Here is a 22,571-nt window from a genome sequence, read left to right on the forward strand (position 1 = left end):
ATAAGAGAAAGACTTCTGTACTTGAAAGGTTGAAGTCAATCAAGTGTGAATGACGGCAGACGAGGAGGTGAGCCGGAGACGTTGTCTGCTCTCCACTTTAATCATCTCTCCTGATTGGAATTCTGGCAGGTTTTGAGAGGTCTAATATGTCTGCTACCTTTTCTGTGCCTCGCCTCTTAAAATGCCTCCCGCATCAAATTTCCAGTGATATTACACAACCCGGCAAACAATGGAGCTAATATCCAATCTCCATGTGGGGAGCCGACCCTTAAAGTGCGCTGGGGGAAAAAAAAAACACCTGGAAAGCCGGCCTATGAAAGGAGATGGAGCTTTCCAAAATAAAAATAATATGGACAGGCACTCACACATCCCAAAAGTGCATATTTATTTGTATACTGGGCAAAAATTTCACCCCAAACAAAGACTACCTCAATGTCCCCAACTGAAGGTTTTGTATCCTATAGACCAGTGGTCTCCAAACTGCAGCCCTTTGCTTGCCTTTAGAGCACTATTCCATCCGCTGACATCAACAATGGGGCAGCATTCCTCCCACTGTCAGTTGGGGGGGGTGGGTGGTGCCCCGTCCTTGGCATCGGTGGGAGTAGTGGCTGAAGTGTAAAAAGTGAGCAAAGGGCAGTAGCCAGCCAAGGTCTGCAGTTTGGAGACCACTTATCTAGACTAAGAGAAGTCAAAGAATGTGGTTGCCTCCAAGGAACCAAGTGGTCACTTCCAGATGTGATGACATCACAGCATCAACATACTTTGCCTGCCAATCACTGCTTTTTTTTTTTTAAAGAATTTTTTATGATGACATTTGTCATTTTTTTATTGGGTGTACGGCCGACACATTTTCCAGTTTTGATAACATACATGTATGCTTAACTTTTTGGATTGTTTCAAATAAAATACTAGCGGTCAAATCCCTTGGAGGTAACCTCTATCTTGGACTTCTCAGAGTCTAGATATTATTTTATGTAGCTTTGCTAGGTTATATGGACCACACGCCAGTGTGGTGAGTTGGAGGATCTATGCTTGCAGATTAAGTGGAGCATTATATAGAAAATATTCTCCCCATATTTTGGTTGTTCCCATTTTTCACAAACCACCTACTGGTAATGGGTAAAAAGAAAGAGGGGTAGGGGTCCCTAGAACAATGTTTCTTAACTCCAGTCCTCAAGGTGCCCTAGCAGGTCATGTTTTCAGGATTTCCCACAGATGAAATGCCTGTGGTAATTACTAAGGGAGTGAAACGGATCAAAGCACCTGTGCAAAATAATGGATGGCCTGAAAACATGACCTGTTGGAGCACCTTGAGGACTGGAGTTGAGAAACACTGATCTAGCATTTAGCTGCAAGGTCCGCTTTAAATATAACCTGGAAAGTGCTATTTCTTTGATATTTGCAAAAAGCTACCTGTCAATCCTGCCAGAAATCCAGCAAGGTCCTGTGACTGTGCAGTGTGACCTCAGATACTCTTATTCGTTCTGCCCAGTTTACCTCTGAGAACTACTAAACACCTTCCACCAATGTTATGGGGGATAAGAAAAGGTGTTCTTGGGCCATTGTGAATTTCAGTCCTGACTGAGTGCTGATACATTCCCACAATACACTGCTGGAGTATCTGTCCCCTCTTCTTGCACTGGAGACAAGCCATGATATACTAGTAAAACAAAAGTGTAATATATGGCATCATACTAGTCCTTAGATGTGGTGGCCCTATTTGTTTGTTTTTTTTTACCTGGTGGTCCGGCCAATGATACACTTCCTGTCCTAGGGTGACAATGCTGCTCCTCCATAGATACGGTACAGTGGTTGAATGTTGTCACTTTAGGAGAGGAAGTGTATCACTGGCAAAACCACCAGCTGAAAAACAACTAATGTGGCCAGTACATCTAAGGACTGGTAACATTTTTGTTTAGATACACTTTTGTTTTACTAGTAGAGCATGGCTTTGTCTCCAGTGCTAGAAGAGGGTGGATACTTGTAAATTCTGTATATTATTGTATTCTATTTTGTATGTATTACACACGGTACTAATGTTTTCATTACATGATTAGAATTAGCCCACCAATGTTACGCCCCTTGTTACCATACAAGTACAATTGTAATACTAATGTGTTACCTACGTAATATGTGTATAAAAAACTTTCAATTGCGTCAAATAAAACAGTTATTTGGAAAGATGCAGAGTGTATCTTTTGTGTCTGTTCCCTACTGCAGTAGTTATTCATTTGGAAACATTAATTAATATGGAGGATAGGAGTTGCCCACCTATAAAATTTCCAGAACAGCTACTATGGCACAGCTGCACCAGATTTTGCACTCTCCAGTTTTAGTAAATCAACTGTGGAAATGTGTCAGGGCTCAGGACTGCAATGCAAGGAGGCCCCCCATAGTAAACCATAATAAAAAGCATTATTGCACATCACCAGAACCTGACAATTAAGTTTAATGGGTGAACAGATTAAAGGAAACATCACACGTAAATGGAGTCTAACTTTAAAGAGACTTAAATCGCAAACTTAGCTGTAAAGAACTCCATTAGCACGATGTGTCACGTATAAAAGAGCCCGGCCATATATATAATAAGCTAAATTACATCAGTGATAATTAGAGTATTTCTCTATAGTGGACACTGGGTGGAGGGAGATTATTTTTATGTAAAGGCCAAATGTAAATTTACTACAATCTGTTGTGTTAAAAATAAGAAAAAAAAGTGGTGGTGTCAGTTATCACTTTATTAGGTCAGGTTTTTTTTTTTTTTTTTAAAGCAACAGAAGTCCAGAGTGTCCAAATAGTTGGCACCTGTTACATAGACGTCAGTCAAAAAGACAAAGAATAGAGGAAAAAAAAAAATCACAATGAAAAGCAGCAGGAGCGATTCGCCGCTCTGTGTTCCCGGCTACACTAGGGGGCGGTGTGGTGTACAATCAGCACATCACACGCCTCCCTTTTTTCGTACAAGCTTTATTTGAAGTGTACAAAACATACACTTCATTTAATGCAATGGTAGTGCGATTCGGCCTGGTGGGCTGCAATAAAATGCAGCATCTTTGCATCATTTTACCGCAGCATGCTTCAGCGCTAGGCTGCATTGCAGTGTGAATGGGACACACAGGAATCTGTTTCCATGGTGTCCCTGCTAATATTGCCACCTCATCCCTTTAAAACCGAACACATTAAATACAAAGGTTCTGTGGCTGATTAAGGTAGTAATTAAACTCTGTGCCTTATCTGCATTTAATTAGCCTCAGAACCTGTGCAATTCATATCTGTTGGAGTTTAAAAGGGATGAGGTGACAACCCTAGTCCCTGCGGTGGCAGACATCTCAGAGTGTGAATTGGTCCTTAAAGTGGACGTTTACCAGTTCCAAAAAACTGTTTCATTTCCGGCACGTGCCAGAAATGTGACACTCCCATTGGTTGTGCTCTCAACCAAACTGTCAAACCATCCAATGGCTGGTGTCATAACTGATCACATGTGCAGCATCATGGCAGTTGTAGATTAAACCGAGTCAAAGATGGCAGCTTCCTTGGCTGAAAACCATAAGGGCTTTTACTTACACGTTAACTGTTTCATAAACCATTAAAGCCTTCATAACTGGTTTATGACACCATTAAAGTGCAAGTAAAAGCCCCTATCGTTACAATCCTAGCATGCCGGTGTTCTGTCAAGAGAGCCAACTTGTCAAAATCTCCAACCAGGTCACATCCGGTGACTCACTAGCAGCATTAAATTGCAGATTTCGATGACTTGGCTGTCTTTACAGAACACAGGCAGCGTATACACTACAGTACACGATATACCCGCTAGTAACCAACATCATGGCCACCTTCAAGGCGTTGACAACTTTTTTTTTTTTTTACCTCTTAGCCGGTGTTCTGTCAAAACAGCCAAGTCATCATGTACCATAGGGGTTGATTTACTAAAGGCAAATCCACTTTGCACTACAAGTGCACTTGGAAGTGGAATCGCTGTAGATCTGAGGGGGACATGCAAGGAAAAATAAAAAAAAACAGCATTTTAGCTTGTACGTGATTGGATGATAAAAATCAGCAGAGCGCTGAGCTGTAGAGGGGGCGGAGAGGGTCGTCTCAGTGGCTCGCTGAGATGAGTGTCAGTCCAGGCGCCTGGCGGATCCCGACTTCCATTGACGCGGTGTCTGGACTGACATTGGTGACGTCAGCAGAGAGCGGGTCACAGGACTGCAAAACTAATTGAACTCCTGTGATCCATAGAAGCTCAGCCAAAGAACTGGCTGGACTTCTCCTTTAACTGCAACACATTGATTTACTAAAGCTGGAGAGTGCAAAATCAGCTTCCAGATTTTTGTCAAAGCTTTATTGCACAAGCTGAAGTTAGAAACCGATTTGGCTGCCCTGCACAGCTGCACCAGATTTTGCACTCTCCAGTTTTAGTAAATCAACCCCAAGGCTCAGGTCACGCTAGCGCAGGCTGTGCGTTCCAGTCACGGGAAATCCATTGATCCCCCGCAACCACATCGCACTGCTCTTGTGAGGCATATGGGGCTACAATTCATTCTAAAAGGCACCGCCCTGAATCTCAGCCTGCAATGCGGGTACGGGGGATCGTGGGTGCGACCACTTTTTTTTTTAAAAAGGCGCTTGCACCTTTTTTGTGCGTTTCCTGTGGCACAGCAGCCTATTGAAATGAATGGGCTGCCGTGCCCGAGCAAACGCGGAATGCAGGACCTGTGCATTTTTTTTTTTTTATGCATCAAAAATGCAAGGAAAGTTGATTACATGGGTTCAAATGGCATAGTTCACACCACTGCATTCAGTTCCAGTTAAATTTTTTTTTTTAATGTACAGAATTCTACCGGACTGCACCAGAACACATCAAAAACCGTATTACAGCAAAAACTAAGAAAAAAAAAGGCCTGGAAACCTTAAAAAAAACCCAAACAAGGGGGAAAAGAGGCACTGTAACGCATCAAAAATGCGCATGCAGAGAGTTTATGTGGTGTGAACTGTAAGCAAAAACGCATCTGCAACACATAAAAGTGCATTTTTGTGGTGTGAACCGCTCCTTAAAGAGCAGACCATACACAGAGGGCTCCAATCCGCCATATCGGTGACCGCTCATGCCTCTCACGCACGATTCTACCATTGCCCATTATCCAGAATCGTCCGACAATCTCTCGCCAAGTGAGAACTCTGTGCCCCTCTACATGGACGGCGTAAATCACCGTCCTGCACACAGCACAGTATGGGGTCCTGCACTACGCAGCTGCCCGGCCAAAATATGTAAATGGCATCATTAAGGAGCACACTGCACTGCTCGCTGCGCCCACTGATCTCTGACATGAGGGTCAGCGATGCAACGTGTCAGCTGCCTCTCCTCTGGCTGCCCATCACACGGGATAATTACATGCTAATTGTGTGAGGAGGCCCAGCTGACAGTGCATGGCCACGTTTTTTCAGAGGCTGTTTACACCATGCTGAGGTCTGAGAGGTGGATGCTGGACTTGCAGGCCCTTTCCTCCAACCCGACTACTTCTCTATGCATATCGCAATGAGGAAAAAAGGAATAGCAGAAAATAAAAAAAGGAGGGGGGGGGGGGTGTAAAGGGAGGTGGTAGAGAGAGAGCACGGGGGGGGGGGGGGGGCGGCGAAGAAAAGCAGCTGACGGTGAGAGGAAAGCTAAGGACACAGACAAAGGAAAGAGGAAGGAGGTCAAGGGGGGAAAAAAAACCCTCCTGACTGTCAGCGAGGTCCAACATGCAAATCCCGCTTGCAGACAGACTGCATATTTCCATTACAAAGAGTGCAAAGGTTGGAGAGAGAAACTCGTTAGCAATGGGAGGATATTAAGGTCACTTTGAATTTACACCATCTAATTGGCAAACATGAGCCAAGCGCTGCTACTTATAAAGTCCAGGCAATTGTGTGCAAACGACGGCATAACAAAAAAAAAAAAAAAAATAAAAGGAGGACAGGGAGATAAAAGGGCGAAAGGCAGGTTTGCACATTAAAGTGCAGTAAAAGACCGGAGGCGATGCGATCGCGGGGGAGGGGGAGGGGAGCCGCGGGGCTGGCTGCGACAAGGCATGATGTAGCGTGTTCGGGTTCCTCGGTCACAGGAGTGAAGTGACCGCGCGCCGCGCGTTACCAGAGGACAGGACAGAGTGCGGGATATGGAGCAGAAGCAAAGCCCCCCGGTTGCTGTGGTAACGGACTTGACACAGGGCAGGTTGCAGGGAGCTGTCTGAGTTATTTTTAGGGACATTATGTGAATGAGAGCTGGGCATGCGCACACATCTGCCATCAGCATCTCCTGCGATTTTAGGAATGGATTCTCCATAACATGGGCAGATTATCTTCTTTTATTTAAAGAAGAGCTCCAGGCCCCCAAAAAAAAATCAAAAAGGTAAGCAGCTACAAATACTGCAGCTGCTGACTTTTAATATAAGGACACTTACCTGTCCAGGGATCCAGCGGTGTCCTCACCTGAGCCGATTCTTCAACTGGCTTTAGGTGCAGGCACCGCCATCTCATGTAATGGAAACAGGAAGTGAAGCCTTGCGGCTTCACAGCCGGCTTACTATTGGGCCCTGTGAATGGTCCTGTAGTCTTCTAGGACCTGTAATGTATCCCAGAAGACTCCAGGAGGAGGAGGAGGCCAGAGGCCGGGGCAATCTGTGCTGGAAGTTGGAGCATGTACCCGTCAAAACCAGGTACCTGCTTCTCCTCCCAAAAAGTGCCAAATGTGGAGGGGAGGGGGTCAGATGCAAACAAGCAGAACTTCCCTTTTGGGTGAAGTTCTGCTTTAAAGTGGTTGTAAACCCTTCCATATACCCAGAGAGGTGACTGGCCTCAACTGATACGCAGAGATGAAAAATCCTCCTACATAAGTTGTGCCCATTTATCTGTAACCCTCTTCCCTCTACATCTGCCTCAAATTACAAAATTTATAAAGTTTAGCCAAGCGGTCAGAAAAAAGGGGGCGGAGAGATGTTACACTCGGCAGAGCTCAGGGAGGAGAGCTCTGAGTGCTGATTGGAGGGAAAGGGCACCCCCCCCCCCCTTCCCTCATACAGCACACAGGAACAGAGCTGTATGAGTCAGAAGTGACTCATACAGATTTAGTTGAACTAGATGAACTTGTGTCTTTTCAACCTCACTATGTAAATATAGCAGAGGAAGGAAGCAGCAGACAGAAATCACACTCGGTGCTCTTGTGACAAGTACACACTATAGAGCAGGGGGTCTCCAAACTACGGCCCTCCAGTTGTTCAGAAACTACAATTCCCATCATGCCCTAGTCATGTCTGTGAATGTCAGAGTTTTACAATGCCTCATGGGACGAGGAGGGATGCTGACACATTTAGGTAAAAAATGTTTAGGTAAGGAATGCATTTAGGTAAAAAATGTTTAGGCTTTACAACCAATTTAATAAACGAGGTAAGGCTTCACTTTACAGAGCATACCCAATTGCATGCAAGGAAAAATAAAAGAACAGCTTTTTTGCTTGCACATGATTGGATGATGGAAGTCAGCAGAGCTTCCCTCATTTACTAAGCTCTGGAGCAACTGCGCTTGCAGAATGCACAGTCTATTTTCATTTAGTAAATCAACCCCATAGACTCAATGGGGTTGCTTTTACTGTGTGCAAAATGAGGTAAAGCTAAATGAGGTGAATAAGCTATGAGCTAAATCAGGTGATGAGGGGGCAACATAAATCACCTCCTCACCACCTGTCAACACACTCGGATCACTTTCCAGAGGACCAGCAGTGTCTGCTGCACTTGTGAATGAGCCCTTCATTGCATTTGGCAGCAGCAACCTTAGGGTCATTCACATGTAAAGTTGGGGGGTAGTAAAGCCCAGACTGCGATCTACCGGTCACTTGTCCACAATCTACAGGTTGCTGACCCCCACCCTACAGTAATGCGGAAGCAGATGCAAAAGAAGAGCTATCTTTTAACCTTTCCCTTAAAAGGCCACTTTTACGTTCACTTTTGTGCACACTTTTTTCTGAATTTCAGCTCCCCTATGTACCAATGTACGTATTTTTCAAAAAATAAAACAACTTTCCTATAATTGTACACAGGCTTACCTCACTCTCTTCATAGCTGTTTAAACACAATGCTCCATTACTTCCGCCTCACTTCCTGGTCAGACTTTAGGTCATGACACAGGAAGGAATTGATCAGCTGATCTCATTAGCACACACCCTGCATCATCTACCCTCAGCTGGTCAACGCCTTCCTGTGTCATGACCTAAAGTCGGACCAGGAAGTAAGGCAGAAGTAATGGAGCATAGTGTTTAAACAGCTATGAAGAGAGTGAGGTAAGCCTGTGCAGAATTAATGGAAAGCATTTATTTTTTTTTGCAAAAGAACATTAATACTATATTCGTACATAGGGGAGCTGGAATTTAGAAAAAAAAAAAAAGTGAACAAAGGTGAACTTAGCTTTTAAATGCCTCAACCATCATCTTACCAATGGGGTGGTTTTACTAAAGGCAAATAGACTGTGCACTTTGCCCCTGAGCTTAGTAAACGAGGGAAAGCTCTGCTGATTTCCATCATCCAATCAAAAAGGTTTTGTTTTTTTTACATGCATGTGATTGGGTATTCTTTGCAAAGCAAAGCTTCCCCTCATTTACTAAACTCTGGAGCAATTGCACTTTGCAAAGTGCGCAGTCCATTTACCTTTATCCATCCATCAACCCCAATGTCCTTTTAGGACATCTAAAGTATGTTTCGGTAGATGTTCCCGAAAGACCAAACCGCACATACAGGTCCAATTAGTCACAACTGACCCATGTGTGGCCACTTACGGTGATTATGAGTTTTTCCACGCAGTCCGGGGCCACGCTGTGCAGGTGGGTGAGGTGCAGCTGTAGGTGGATCTTGTTGTTTAACATATCTTGGCAAAGTGGGCAGCGCAGCATCGGCTGCACGGAATGCTGCGTCATGGCGTGGACCCGCAGTCTATTGACGTCTGCATTGGTGTATTTGCAGTATGGACACTGGAATTGCTGGAGACAGGAAAGACAATGAAGGGAAAGCATGAGAGCGGGCAGCAGAGAATGAGCTACATAGGAGGAAGAAGAATGACAACAGATGTACAAAATGGGCAAGAAGTAGAACAGAGACGGCTACCTGCTGCTCCTTCTCCTCGGCAGATCTTGGTCTCTTCGGGGGAGGCTCGGCGCTCGTATTGGAGGGCAGCTTGGCAGGTACGGAGTCAGGTGGATCCCGCTCAGGCGGAGGAACAGAAGGTGCTGCAACAAAATGAACGCAAGAAGAGTTTTACAATCAGTCCTGGATCCTGCTTTCATTAGGTCCTCGGTCTGATAGAACCTAATTTTAGGAATACTAAAACCACAATTAATACACTCCAGGCAGATATAAAAAAAAGACACAAACTAACACAGCCCTGTATTCATTCTTCCCGTCTTTATGTGAATGAATTTGATTTGGTATCATTTGCTTGCAGTCCCTGTACAGCAAAGCTCAGACTGGGGAAGAAAAAAGCAGCACAAGGGAGGCAGCAGTGCTCATGTTCTTGCAAAGGGACATGCTGATTGGAGGAAAGCACAGTACAGAAAAAAATGGATACATCATCCATTTATCAAGCCACCAGATCCCAGTCCCCCTATGGGAAGGAGTATGGAGTACATGGATTTTGGAAGGGTCCCCAATCCATCCCCTCCCCCCATCATTTTGGCGGGCCTCCGACACAATTTTGTTATTGCCGGCAATGTTTTATTTTATTTTTTTACATTTAGCTGATGAGTCATCCGTTGTTAAGGATGCGGCGGCTTGCTTCCCGGTCTGCTCCTTAACAACCAGCTATTTTATTTCGGTGTGTGTTTTTTTCACGTTTTGTTTAATTTCCGGCAATGTTTTTTTTTTTTTTTTTTTTTTTTTTTTTTTTTAAGCCAAGTCATCCGTTGTTAAGGACGCGGCAGCCGGCTTCCCAGTCTGCTCCTTAACAACCAGCTAATGCTAAAGACGCTGGTGGCTGCCGGCTTCAAAAATTTTCAACAGCAGCAATTCACAGTTGCGCAAACCAGAGGGGACATTTGCACCGGACATGTGTGAACCTGGGGGTTTGTGGTGCGGTTTTAACGCGTCAAAAATGCTTGTCAACCTCGCCGAAAATGCGCATAGGGTGTTTGGTGAACACGTTTAATGCTTATCAACCTGCACCCATTAATGCTATAGGTGCATTTGCATCTGGACTGCATCTAAAAATTGCAGCTAAACTGCTGAACAGCTGCAATTTGCAGTTTTGCAAAATGGAGGGGAAATTTGCACCGGACATGTGTGAACCTAGGCGTTTGTGGTGCGGTTTTAACACGGTAAAAACGGATTCTTAACCGCGCCACAAACGCGCATAGGGCATTTGGGGGGAGGGTTTTTAATGCTCGTTAAACGCTTATCAACCGCACCTATTGACGCGCATTAACACTACAGGCGCGTTTGGGAAGCGTCAGTATTTTGAGCAGGTGTGAACAAGCCCTTAGAAATCACACAGTCACACTGGCTGGCTCTATGGTACTGTACCTGTTTCCCTATTATTAGTGTCTTTAGCGCCCTCTGGCTCCTGGTCTTTCGGCACCTCCGCTGGCTCAGCATCTGCATCGCAGGCTCCTTCCGGATCCTCTGCCGGCTCTTCTGAAATAATAATAAATGGGTTGGATTGAACGGCTGTTTGGGGTGGGGGGAGGGGGTGCTTAGCCATTAAAAAAAGCAAAAACTATCTATCTGATGTCAGAAAAATACATTGCAGGCTCCATTTCATAACACGATACAAGGACCAGGACTGTGTAGATCAACACAGAACCAGGTAGTCTGAACTACGAAGGAAGAATCCTGGTTGCGTGGCAGAGGGATAAAGTGTACGTCAAGGCAAAAAGAAATAAAAATATTTCGTACATATCTACAATACATGCTCATTTCATGTTTTATCCCTTCCCACAAATAGAGCTTTCTTTTGGTGATATTTAATCACCATTTTTTTTTTTTTTGAGCAAAAAAAAAAACCCCGAAAAGACTGAAAATTTAAAAAAAATAAAACAAAGAAACAAAACACATAAATAATGATAGAAAATTTAACCAAAACCTCAAACTTTAAGTAATTTTTCTTCCTTCACGGATAGGCGGCACTGAAGGGCGGCGCTGGTGGGCACTGAAAGGAAGCACCGACACTCAGGCACAAATTGGCATCACTGACGGACACTGTTGGGGCTGCAGATAATCACGGCACTGATGTACATAGGAAGCTGTGCTTCTCCATGCAATGCGGGTGTTTCGTCAGATTAGGCGACCCATCAGAATTAGTAACGGAAGTGACGTTCTGTCGCCGCCATCTTGCTACACCCCGCACTCCTCCACAGTAAGGACACAGTACAGGCAAGCGGACATCTGGTTACACCCATCGGAGTTTTGCATTTCACAGTTATTTTTAACAGTAAACTGAGATTATATGGTGAAATACAGTATTTAGAAATCCGGACGGTTTACATGTTGAATTATAAAAGCAGCGGTGTTCTGTCAGATTAGCAAACCCGTGAGATCAGCAGGCTTGCCACTGCTTTTAAAATTCAACATGTAAACAATCAGTTGGATTTCTTAATACTGTATTTCACTATATAAGCTCCGTTTACTGTTAAAAATAAGTGTGAAATGCAAAACTCTGGTGGGTGTAACAAGATGTCTGCTTGCCCCCTTCTCACTGTATCCTTACTGTGGACGAGTGCGGGGTGTAGCAAGATGGCCCCGTTACAAAACCTGACGGGATGCCAGATCTGACGAAACATGGGTAGGTTATGGATGGTGGGAGGGGCTGGCAGGGTGCTGTGCTTCTCTATACAATGCAGGCAGGTCGTTGATGGTGGGAGGGGCTGGCAGGGTGCTGTGCTTCTTTACACAATGCAGGCAGTTCGTGGTTGTTGGGAGGGGCTGGCAGAGTGCTATGCTTCTCTATACAATGCAGGAAGGTCGTGGTTGGTGGGAGGGGCTGGCAGGGTGCTGTACATAGGAAGTTGTGCTTCTCTATACAATGCAGGCAGGTTGTTGTTGGTGGGAGGGGCTGGCAGGGTGCTGTGCTTCTCTATACAATGCAGGAAGGTCGTGGTTGGTGGGAGGGGCTGGCAGGGTGCTGTACATACCTTCCTGAAAACAGGAAGATGCGTTAATGGCCACATGTGATACTGAACCTTCCTGATTGAAAGAAGTGAAGTCCCAATGAATGAGAAGGGTGGGGCAGACATGGTTGAGCTGGGGAGGAAAGACTAAATGACGCTGGAGGTCGTCTATCCTGGGAAATAAGGCAGGGTCTCCCTGACTTGCTGCAGCTTCTAACGCACACAGGGAAAAGCTCACAGTGTGCGGTGAAATCAAAGTAAACTATTTCAAGGCAGTAGCCTGTACAACAAGATAGAATGTAAAGCTGGAGCTCAGCTCTAATACATTTTCATTGATTGAATGTAATGTATAGAGAAATCTTTCTATAAGAGAATATTCTGGGCTGTGTTTAAAGAGATCGCGGTAAATTCTCTCCTCGTTAAATGGATCATCAATTACCACCCAACATGTCTAAGCAATGTAACCCCATAAGGAATGTCAGAGATGACGCAACATCTCTATAAAGCAGCACCTTGCGCTGGACGCAGTCAGGAAGGAGATTCTGAATAAGCGTTGATCTTAACAAGCACTGATGAGGCCTTAAAAAAAGAAGAAAAAAAGAAAAAAAAAAAAGGAGATTGATGAGTAAAAAGGCAGGAAGGACAATCCGATCTCTATTCATGGTCCTTCCAGGAGAGCATAGCGGAGCTTCAAATTAGCAGGAGGGTGCTTTCTTTATTGTGCACGGCATTGATTGCTGTGGGAGCCGCTCGAGTGTCCCTGGTGCAGTTCCACTTGTGAACTAGAGGTGTCATCCTTAGCAAAGGGAGGCCGAGTGCGGGAAGAGGGAGACGGCGTAGAGGAACCTAGGACTGGGCAGAGGCGAAGACGACTTCCTAGTTCAGAACATGCCATGAAGAGGAAGCTACACACACTGTTCATCCTCATCCAAGATAGATTTACAGAGAGATCCTTGAAGATTTCCAAAGCTCCATTAAAAAACAAAACAAAAAATTACAAAAATACAAAAGCAAACTAAAAATTGTGCAGACCGATTTGTTTTATGGAAATGACGAGGCGACTTCATCTCTTGGCCTTGCAGTGCCAACATCTTTGCTTTAATTCCCAGCAGGAATCCCGGCATTGGGGTTTGGTTCTGCCTGCATTTGTGGGTTTGATCCGGTTGCTCTGTTGTCATCACCCCATAAATATGATATAATCATACAGAGTACTAGAAAAGTGTTCTACCAGATCACATATCACCAGCACATCAAAGCTTAATCAGATTTTATGGTTAATGCACCAGCAGACGCAACATTCAATGTTTTGGGACTACGCACAGTGTCCCCGGCATTAGGTAGGCAGCGGGGCAGATTTACTAAAACCGGAGAGTGCAAAATCTGGTGCAGCTGTACATGGGAGCCAATCAGCTTCTACCTTCAGCTTGTTCAATTAAGCTTCGACAATGAGCCCCGGTTCACACTGACTGTGGGTTAGAAACAGCTGAACTCGCCCGATTTCAAACCAGCAATGCAGTCCGACTTCAGGGGGCGATTTGACAGACATCTGTGCTGGTTTATGCACAGATGTCTATTCACATCGCCTCCAAAGTCGCCAAAAGTAGTACAGGAACTACTTTTTGGGAAACGGTGCGGCGCTGCAAAGTCGGCATCGCCCCGATTCATGCCGTGTTATTGCCAGCAATAGCCGCCAATTTGGCATGCCATTTGTTATGTCAATTTTCCTGCCAAATCGGCCCGTTATGAACAGGGGCTAAGCCCCCATTCACAGCAGTACAGCTCTGAAATAATGCTACTTCAGCACGATTTCAAAGCTGCACACCAGTGCAATTTGCACCACCTATTTCATTTTGGCTTGCGACTTCATACAAACAGAAGTCGTCCAAGCAAGTCGCAATGAATTCGGAAAAAATAGTCACAGCTCTTTGAACGGTTCCACTGCTGACAAATGGGGCGCGACTGCAAATCACATGACAAATTGCACCAGTGTACGGGGGCTAAAACCTGGAAGCTGATTGGTTTCTATGTAGAACTGCGCCAGATTTCTGTCTGCTTCAGTTTTAGTAAATCTCCCAAATTGTATATTCACAGTAGGGACTATAATACTGTGCACTTCTCTAGGACTGATCTGATTGGTTCTGAGTACTTGATACAATACAAAAGATAGTTTCTTAAAAAAAAAAAAAAAAAAAAAATCTAAAAATTGTCGAATATTTTCTCTCGTTTGTAGTTTGATTTTCTCCAAATTACAGACTGGAGCAATTTCATACCAATGTTCATTTATTTATATAAAAAATAAATAAAGTGTACAGCACATAAGGGCCCATTCACCCCATTGCATTTATATGAACTACGATGCAGAGGACAAGTTACCATCATAATCTATGAAAATCTTCATAGTGTGTTACAACATCGGTGTGTTACAGTTTTGAAAAATGTGCTTGCTGCATTTTCTGTGTTGTAATAAAATATATTCGTAATAAAACACGATATTAAAAAAAAATAAAAATAAAAAAAAAAATGGTAATAAAAAACGGTGCATTATAAATCAATAGCAATGCATGAAAAAAAAAAAAAATTGTCATGTCACATGTCTATATTTCAAAGAAACACAACTCAGAAAAAATAGAGGAAAGGACAATAAAAAAAAAAAAAAAGGAAGAACAAACGCATATAGCATGCATGCAATACACTCAATAAAACAGTCTATAAACAGTCTGCTCTTTGAGGAAGATGCATTTTCTAATGCAACAATGTGAACGGGCCCTTAAAGTACTGCAGAATTTTATACATTGTCATCCTTTTCACCCTTTTTTCTTTTTACAAAACCATGAAGAGGACACACGTGGAATAAATCGGATATAATAAGGCTGAACTGATGCTCATTTATGTTTAATCTATTTTTATTGAAACCTCAAATAAAGAACAAAAAGCAAAAAGGTCGTGTAAACCTGAGGATACTATATATCAGAATAAGCACAGAGATTCAAAGGTATAATACAGTACACCTGATAGAAACCACTCACAAAAAAAAACAAAAAAACAAACAAAAACAAAAAAACGCGTCCACAAACTCGCCGCCTGATTTCCAACACGCCAACAGATGTAAGCGACTGCGAAGACTTGGATGTCCGCAAGGCACGGCGTGGAATATTTTTCTCCGGCAGTCAATATATACACAGCACACGTTCCAGGTAGAAGGCAGAAGCGTGTGCAAACGCCAGATTGCCCTACGTGTTTTGCGGGCGAGCCTCGGCGCGGTGTGCGGCTGGTTGTAAGCGGCGGCAGAGAGGCAAATTTTGTGTGGCAGTTCCTAGCAGAGCGTGAAGCTATTATGTCCTGTCATGGTGAGAATGAATCTCTCGCTCCCTCAAACATACCCGTGTTCAAATCACCATGAGAAATGTAATTTCAATGTCAGTGGGACAATGGGAGGCTCGCTCTAGAAGGACTCCTCGTGCGGGGGAGGCAGCACAGGCCCCACCGACACCGCGACAAACCATCCACATAATAACACGGGTTACAGCAAATCAATATGTGTATGCCATCATATGTGTCAATAGGAACTGTAAAAGAATCGCGTTCGCTCTGGCTGCGGTCAAGCCAGTGTAAAAAAGAAAAACACAAACTGCAATCTATGGGTCGCCTGGACAAAACACATTCACTTTTAATACGCAACATCTGTGTACTCCTTGGTCTCAAAAATTTGACAATCTAAATGTAGGTTTATAGGAAAAGCCATCTGGGATGATATGGGCCAGCTGAAAATATAAATATTAAGATTCACCAAGGAGCCCGATGGCACAAGGCTATAGGGCGAGGGTGATAGTAAAAGCTTGTGGATCTCCGAGGTGGCATCTTTAAATTTAATACCCTATCTTGGGTGCTCTGATTTCCTCGGTTAAAGAAAAGGCAGCTATCAGATTGGATGCTTCCACCCCGTGGAACAGTGGACAGTGCAGGGGCTACGTCGACCTTCCTTTTGAGTGTGGACCAGCCATGCCACCTCTCATGGCAGATGCTCTTGGGCACCTTGATTTCTGCATCTTATGGGTCCACCACTGTCTCGGTTCCAAGTGGCTCCGGTTGGGCGTGCTCCCCCGCTGGGCCTCTTGTACTTGCCAAACTCGGACTCTGTGTTCTCCACACAACCTTCCTAAAGGCAACCATACAATATGACTGTACAATCAACATTAGATCTACCTAATTGTATGACTTTACTCCTTGGGGACTTAAGGCGCTTAGGAGGTAAGTCACCTTACACTGCCCTCAACCGCACTATGTAATATGAGGACGAATCTGGAAAATCCAATTTGTATCAAACCAGGCAGGCCCTTGCACTACATAGCTGATGGTAGATCCAAACGAAAGCGTACAATGAGATAAAGGTCAGCTTTAGATTTGCCAACACTTATGGAATTTGAAGGCCTACATTACTGGATTGGTTAGGAAGGCCTTTGAAGTTTTAGGAAAATCTAGCCACATGTTCTAATGCATTTGAGCAGTCTTTCCTTTAAATTTGCCATTTTTTTTAAGGGCATGCCTAATTCATTCAATTCATAGCTACATAGGTTGCCCCTTGCACTTCATAGTTGTTGGTAAATCCAAAGAAGGTTGTACAGCCAGATAGTAATGAATGTTTTCATCTTATGGGAGGGTTGTATTGTGAACCTGATTAAAAAGCCTTCAGATTTTTCTTCTAAAATAAAAAAGTTTGCTTGGACATACAAAACATGCTGTGTGTATGCACACTCCAATGTATATACACACACACACACTAAATATTTATTATAGCCCCACCCTCTATTGTGCAATCTTGACATGCAGGCTGAGTAGTTGCGTGTGTCTTGTTCTCCACCTGCAGAACTGAAGCTATTCAGATAGAGGCGAGATTGAGACAGAGATGGGTGACCAGTGTTCTGTAAGTCTCTGAATGGGATTCTATACAGTGGAGTCTCTTCCTATAGTCCATGTTGTTTGTGGCTGCCCCAACATTCCTCTCCACATTTGCTGGCAGAGGAATCCTAATCAGCCTCATACCCACACAGCACAGATTACAAGATGTTTTGCTTCCTTGAGCTGTCTCTGTCCTTCAATCAATCAATCTGCCACACATATGGTGCATTCGGTACGGTGTATAATCAATATGCAAATTGCCTTCCGTATTGATCCTGTATTAATTTTCAATTAGGGAGCTCACAAGGGGTCTGACCTGGTCAATAAGAGACGCAGCAGACAAGTTGAGAACTAGTAGATTCCTGGAGACTTGGCTCGAGCCATGCCAGACAGAGCTCCCACCCGACCGCAAATTCCCGGTCTGGGTCTTCAGTAGTACCTGCTGTCATCTTTCATGGCTCTCGTCTACCGCCAACACGTGGCAGCCACACGCCACCTTCACCCTCTCTACTGGATTGGGAGGAGAAAGGTCTGGTCCCAACAGTGAAAACAGAAAATGACCATGTAATCCCGGGAGCGTCGAAAAACACTTTATACAACAAGAGATGCAGAACACATTGTCCGCCTAAGTGGATCTTAAAGAGCAATTTCGGGGGAACGAGTACAACCAAATAAGTGGACTCATTGTATCCAAACACTGCAATAATGTAGAATTAAAAATGAATACACGGCACACAAGCTTATTCAAGGCTTCAGCTGTTCCTGGAACTTCTGCAAGGCACGAGTCCACCTCACTTCCTTACATTGGTGACCTGGGAACCTTTTCTGCCCAATTTAAGAAATGGACAATATTCTCAAATACCATCCCTGACAGGTTTTCACTGTATTGCACATGGAAATTTTTATTTATCCAAAATGTCAGTAATAAGCAGGTCATCTGGGTCACAGATTCAATAAAAGAAACTGCCCGACTAGTGATTCATCAAGCACAGCACAGGGCCTCAGAATGCAGATCCATCCACAACCCATGTGGGGTGACCACTGAAGTCACATACAACTTTACTTAGACGTCCAACTCCACCCAAAGCTTATTTCATTATGGATAGCATAGAGTAGAAATGGGTTACCGTCTCGGTAAAGTTTTTTTCTTTTATTTTTTTTTGCCCTTACTGTTTCTACTGGGAAGGAGATTTCCACCACTTCTTGTCTGGACCGGAAATGAAAGAAAATCTAATAAAAGCCCACAAAAATAGTTTTAGCCTAGGTTCACATTGCTGCAGGTTTGAAGATTTCTACCTGGCAATGCAGTTCGACATTCGGGGGGCGACTTGGCAGACATCTGTGCCGGTTCCTGCGCGGATGTCTATACAAAGTCGCCAAAAATATTACAAGAACTACTTTTGGGAACCGATTCGGATGGTGCCATTGCCGGCAATAGCCACTGATTTGGCATGCGATTTAACATGTCAAATCGGACCAATGTGAACCTAGGCTAAGTAGAGCGAGGAAAGCTCAGAACTTCTGACAATGTTTTGACTTCCTGTCCTGGTGACAACTGCTCTCCCAATTTCTGACAACATGGGCCCGACATAAACAGCTCCACATTATACTATTTGGCCTTGTTCAGTTGTGCAGAAGCCATTGCTGCCCCTTTGAAAACTACCATGGAACACTTTTCAGAGGGCAGTTGACAAGAAGCCTTGGAGGTGACCTGTTGCCTCCTCACCGCATGTTTTTATTTACCTTGAAAAGGCTGAACCACTGTGCTACAACCATATGCATTGCATGCAGTTACAGGGTGGTTGTAGCACAGCCCCTTTCACTTGAATAGATCGCATTTGGTGCTACCCAGTGAATGCAACAAACTGTTTCACTTTTGCCAAAGCATTAAGGCTGTGGCATGTGTACAACCCTGCATGCCCTCAATAATGGTGGTAAAACATGGTTCAACCCCTTGCCTTTACTGTGTGAACAACCCCCCTTTATGTCTATATCAAGCCACAGCAGGGGAGATTTACTAAAACTGGAGCACTCAGAATCTGGTGCAGCTCTGCATGGCAGCCAATCAGCTTCTAACTTCAGCTTGTTCAATTGAGCTTTGACAATAAAACCTGGAAGCTGATTGGCTACCATGCACAGCTGCGCCAGATTTTGTACTCTCCAGTTTTAGTAAATCGATCTCAGTAGGGTTTATTTACTAAAGACAAACAGACTGTGCACTTTGCAAATGCAATTGCACTCTGCAAGGGAATTTGCGCTAGAGCTTAGTAAATGAGAAAATGCTTTACTTTGCAAAGAATACCCAATCACATGCAAGGAAAGAAAAAAGAAAAAAGAAAAAAAAAAAAAACAAAACAGCATTTTTGCTTGAACATGATTGGATGATGGAAGTCAGCAGAACTTCCCCTCATTTACTACGCTCTGGAGCAACCGCAGTCTATTTGCCGTTATTAAAGTGGAGTTCCATCCAAAAGCGGAGGCACCTTTTGCAATGGGAGAGGGTACCAGTTTTTTTGAACGGTACCCGTTCCCCACTTCCGTGAGAAGTCCCCCCCCCCCGCCTCCTTCCCTACCGCCGGGCCATTCAGAAAGCGCAGCGTGCTTCGTGCATGCACTATAGGGAATCAGCTGTGAAGCCCCAAGGCTTCACTGCCGGATCCCCTTACATGCAATGGCGGCAGCCAATGGATCCGCTGGGTTGCGGACATCGCTGGATTCCCAGGACAGGTAAGTGTCCTAATATGAAAAGTCAGCAGCTACAGTATGTGTATCTGCTGACTTAATTGGAAGGGGGGGGGGGGGGGGGGCTACAGCACCGCTTTAAATGCACCCCAGTGTGTCTCAGGGATATCTCCCTCCTCCTCCAATCAGGGTTACACCTGCCTCTCAAACTTGGTTCTGATTGGTGTCTTTACACATAACGCCATTTCTCACTTTGACACATCAGGCCCAATACGCCATCACTGCACTGCAGCCCCCCAATCTGCTTACACATGACCCTTTTTCAAGGTCGCATTGCCCTTGCTTTTTGTGACGCTGCTTCTATCGCCTTTCCTGATCTGTAAGCTAAACAGGCAGAGCATGGACCAGCTCCCCATACACCAAGCCTAATTGGCCACCGGATAACCGTAATTAGTGCTCCACTCATTAATGAGTAAAATCTTTATTGGCACCATTGATCAGCGGAGTTGTTAGCCATCCTGCTAACCAATGGCAGGCATAACAAGCCGGCTTATTGGCATAGCAATTAATTAAATCAATTTCTAGCCAGAAGCTGCCACTTGTTTTAAGCTTGTTAGGAGACTGACAGGGCAAAACGTCAAACTCATTGAGGGGACAGGCAAGGCTCCCAGCATGCACTCTGCCATATCTGTACAGCTGGGGTCACTGTGCCCCGTTCACAGCCTGTGCCAACCACATGGCAAGCACCCCACATACTAAACTGCATTCGATTACAGGCCTAGCTCATGTCTTGAAGAGCTGCCTGCATTGTACATAGCAACCAGATTCAGGTATTGGTAAAATAAAACCATCGCATGTGCTGCTCTTATGGCACTGCCTGCCAGGGACATGTGCAAAACGTCATAGTCCCGTGTGCCCCCCCCCCCCTCACCTATTAACCACTTGCTTACCGGCACTTTACCCCCTTCCTGCTCAGGCCAATATTCAGCTCTCAGCGCTGTCGCACTTTGAATGACAATAGTGCGGTCACGCAACACTGTAACCAAACTAAATTATCATTTTTTTCACACCAATAGAGCTTTCTTTTGTTGGTATTTAATCACCACGGGTTTTTTATTTTTGCTAAACAAAAAAAAGACCAAAAATTTTGAGAGAGAGATCAGCGGCTCCTGTGACCATTTCTATTTATTTTGCTCAGATCCCAAGAATAAAAAGCCCTTGAAAAAGGCCGTAATTACAGTTTCTCTCCTAACTTGTAACTGCAGATCAATGGTACATTTTAAGATGCATCGATTTACAATTAGCATGGCTTCCCCACTTAAGGCTTTAGGAGAAAATTCACTTTTCTGCTCCACGCCGAGGGATCCGGTAAACGTGGCTCAGGATACGAAGGAGAGCAGAGTTTGCTCCACAGGCCTCATATGACCGACTCCTGCTTATCTGGGGGGGCGACAAGGCAGAACAATTATCATACGCGGCAAGTACGAATTATGAAATCCTGCTAAACCAGAGCAGGGAATGGGTTTGCAGGCAAAAATTTTTAGGTCTGTATCACAGTTTGGGAGATTTCCTGTCATTTCCTCCTACAGTGAGGGAAAAAATTATTTGACCCCCTGCTGGAGTTTCAATGATAACGAGAATGGTGAGGAATCAGCCCAGAACTACACAGGAGAATCTTGTCAATGATCTCAAGGCAGCTGGGACCATAGTCACCAAGATAACAATTGGCAACAAACTACGCCGTGAAGGGCTGAAATCCTGCAGCGCCCGTAAGGTCCCCCTGCTCAAGAAAGCACATGTATTGGCCGGTCTGAATCATTCAGATGTTCATTAGCAAAACTTCAGAGGAGAACTGGGTGAGTGTTGTGGTCAGATGAGACCAAAATTGAGCTCTTTGGCATTAACTCAACTCAAAGCAGTGTTTGGAGGAGGAATGCTGCCTATGACCCCAAGAACACCATCCCCACCATCACACATGGAGGTGGAAACATTATGCTTTGGGGGCGGTTTTTCTGCTAAGGGGACAGGACAACTTCACTGCATCAAAGGGACGACGGACTGGGCCATGTACCATCAAATCTTGGGTGAGAACCTCCTTCCCTCAGCCAGGGCATTGAAAATGGGTCGTAGATGGGTCTTCCAGCATGACAATGACCCAAAACACACGGCCAAGGCAACAAAGGAGCAGCTCAAGACGAAGCACATTAAGGCCCTGGAGTGGCCTGGCCAGCCTACAGACCTTAATCTCTAAATATGTGGAGAGCGCTGAAAAGTTCAAGTTAACAAACGTCAGCCTGGAAATCTTAAAGACTTGGAGAAGATCTGCAAAGACGACAAAATCCCTCCCGAGATGTGTGCAAACCTGGTGGCCAACTACAAGAAACGTCTGACTTCTGATTGTCAACAAGGATTTTGCCACTAAGTACTAAGTCATGTTTTGCGAAGGGGTCAAATACTTATTTTAGGCATTAAAATGCAAATCAATTTATAACTTTTTGGAAAATGCGTTTTTCTGGATATTTTTGTTGTTATTCTGTCTCTCACTGTTAAAATAAACTGATCATTAAAATTATAGACTGATCATTTCTTTATCAGTGGACAAATGTACAAAATCAGCAGGGGGGTCCAAATACTTTTCTCCCTCACTGTACATCAAGTAGGAAACAAGAAATCTCTCACAATACAGACAAGAAAAGAAATAACGTTTTCAATATTGAGAAGGTTGTTACTGCCTGCGAAGAAGCTGGCAGTGCTGAAGTGGGATCGGTGTCTGCAATAAGATACGGCCCTCCTGCTCAGCAGGTGCCTGTGCCCCCCTTTTGAATTTGATGAGGCCCTGGTCCAGTTCAGAAGGGCTGGCTGTACTGCC

At 44.5% G+C, this 22,571-nt stretch overlaps 1 protein-coding gene across 3 annotated transcripts in view; it reads right to left on the bottom strand.

Annotated features, from left to right (window-relative positions):
• ZFHX3 (zinc finger homeobox 3) overlaps positions 1-22,571 on the bottom strand; it is a 157,373-nt gene that overhangs the window by 18,449 nt on the left and 116,353 nt on the right. For 2 of the 3 annotated variants that reach the window (XM_073605869.1, XM_073605867.1), the window contains exons 5-7: positions 10,542-10,652; positions 9,132-9,253; positions 8,807-9,007 (exon numbers count right to left, since the gene is read on the bottom strand). In XM_073605869.1, the coding sequence (XP_073461970.1) occupies positions 8,807-9,007; positions 9,132-9,253; positions 10,542-10,652 (434 nt within the window). The remainder of the gene's footprint in view (positions 1-8,806; positions 9,008-9,131; positions 9,254-10,541; positions 10,653-22,571) is intronic. The other variant, XM_073605868.1, reaches the window with a different exon arrangement.

Source organism: Aquarana catesbeiana, linkage group LG11 (genome assembly GCF_042186555.1).
Source record: "Aquarana catesbeiana isolate 2022-GZ linkage group LG11, ASM4218655v1, whole genome shotgun sequence".
Taxonomy (NCBI): domain Eukaryota; kingdom Metazoa; phylum Chordata; class Amphibia; order Anura; family Ranidae; genus Aquarana; species Aquarana catesbeiana.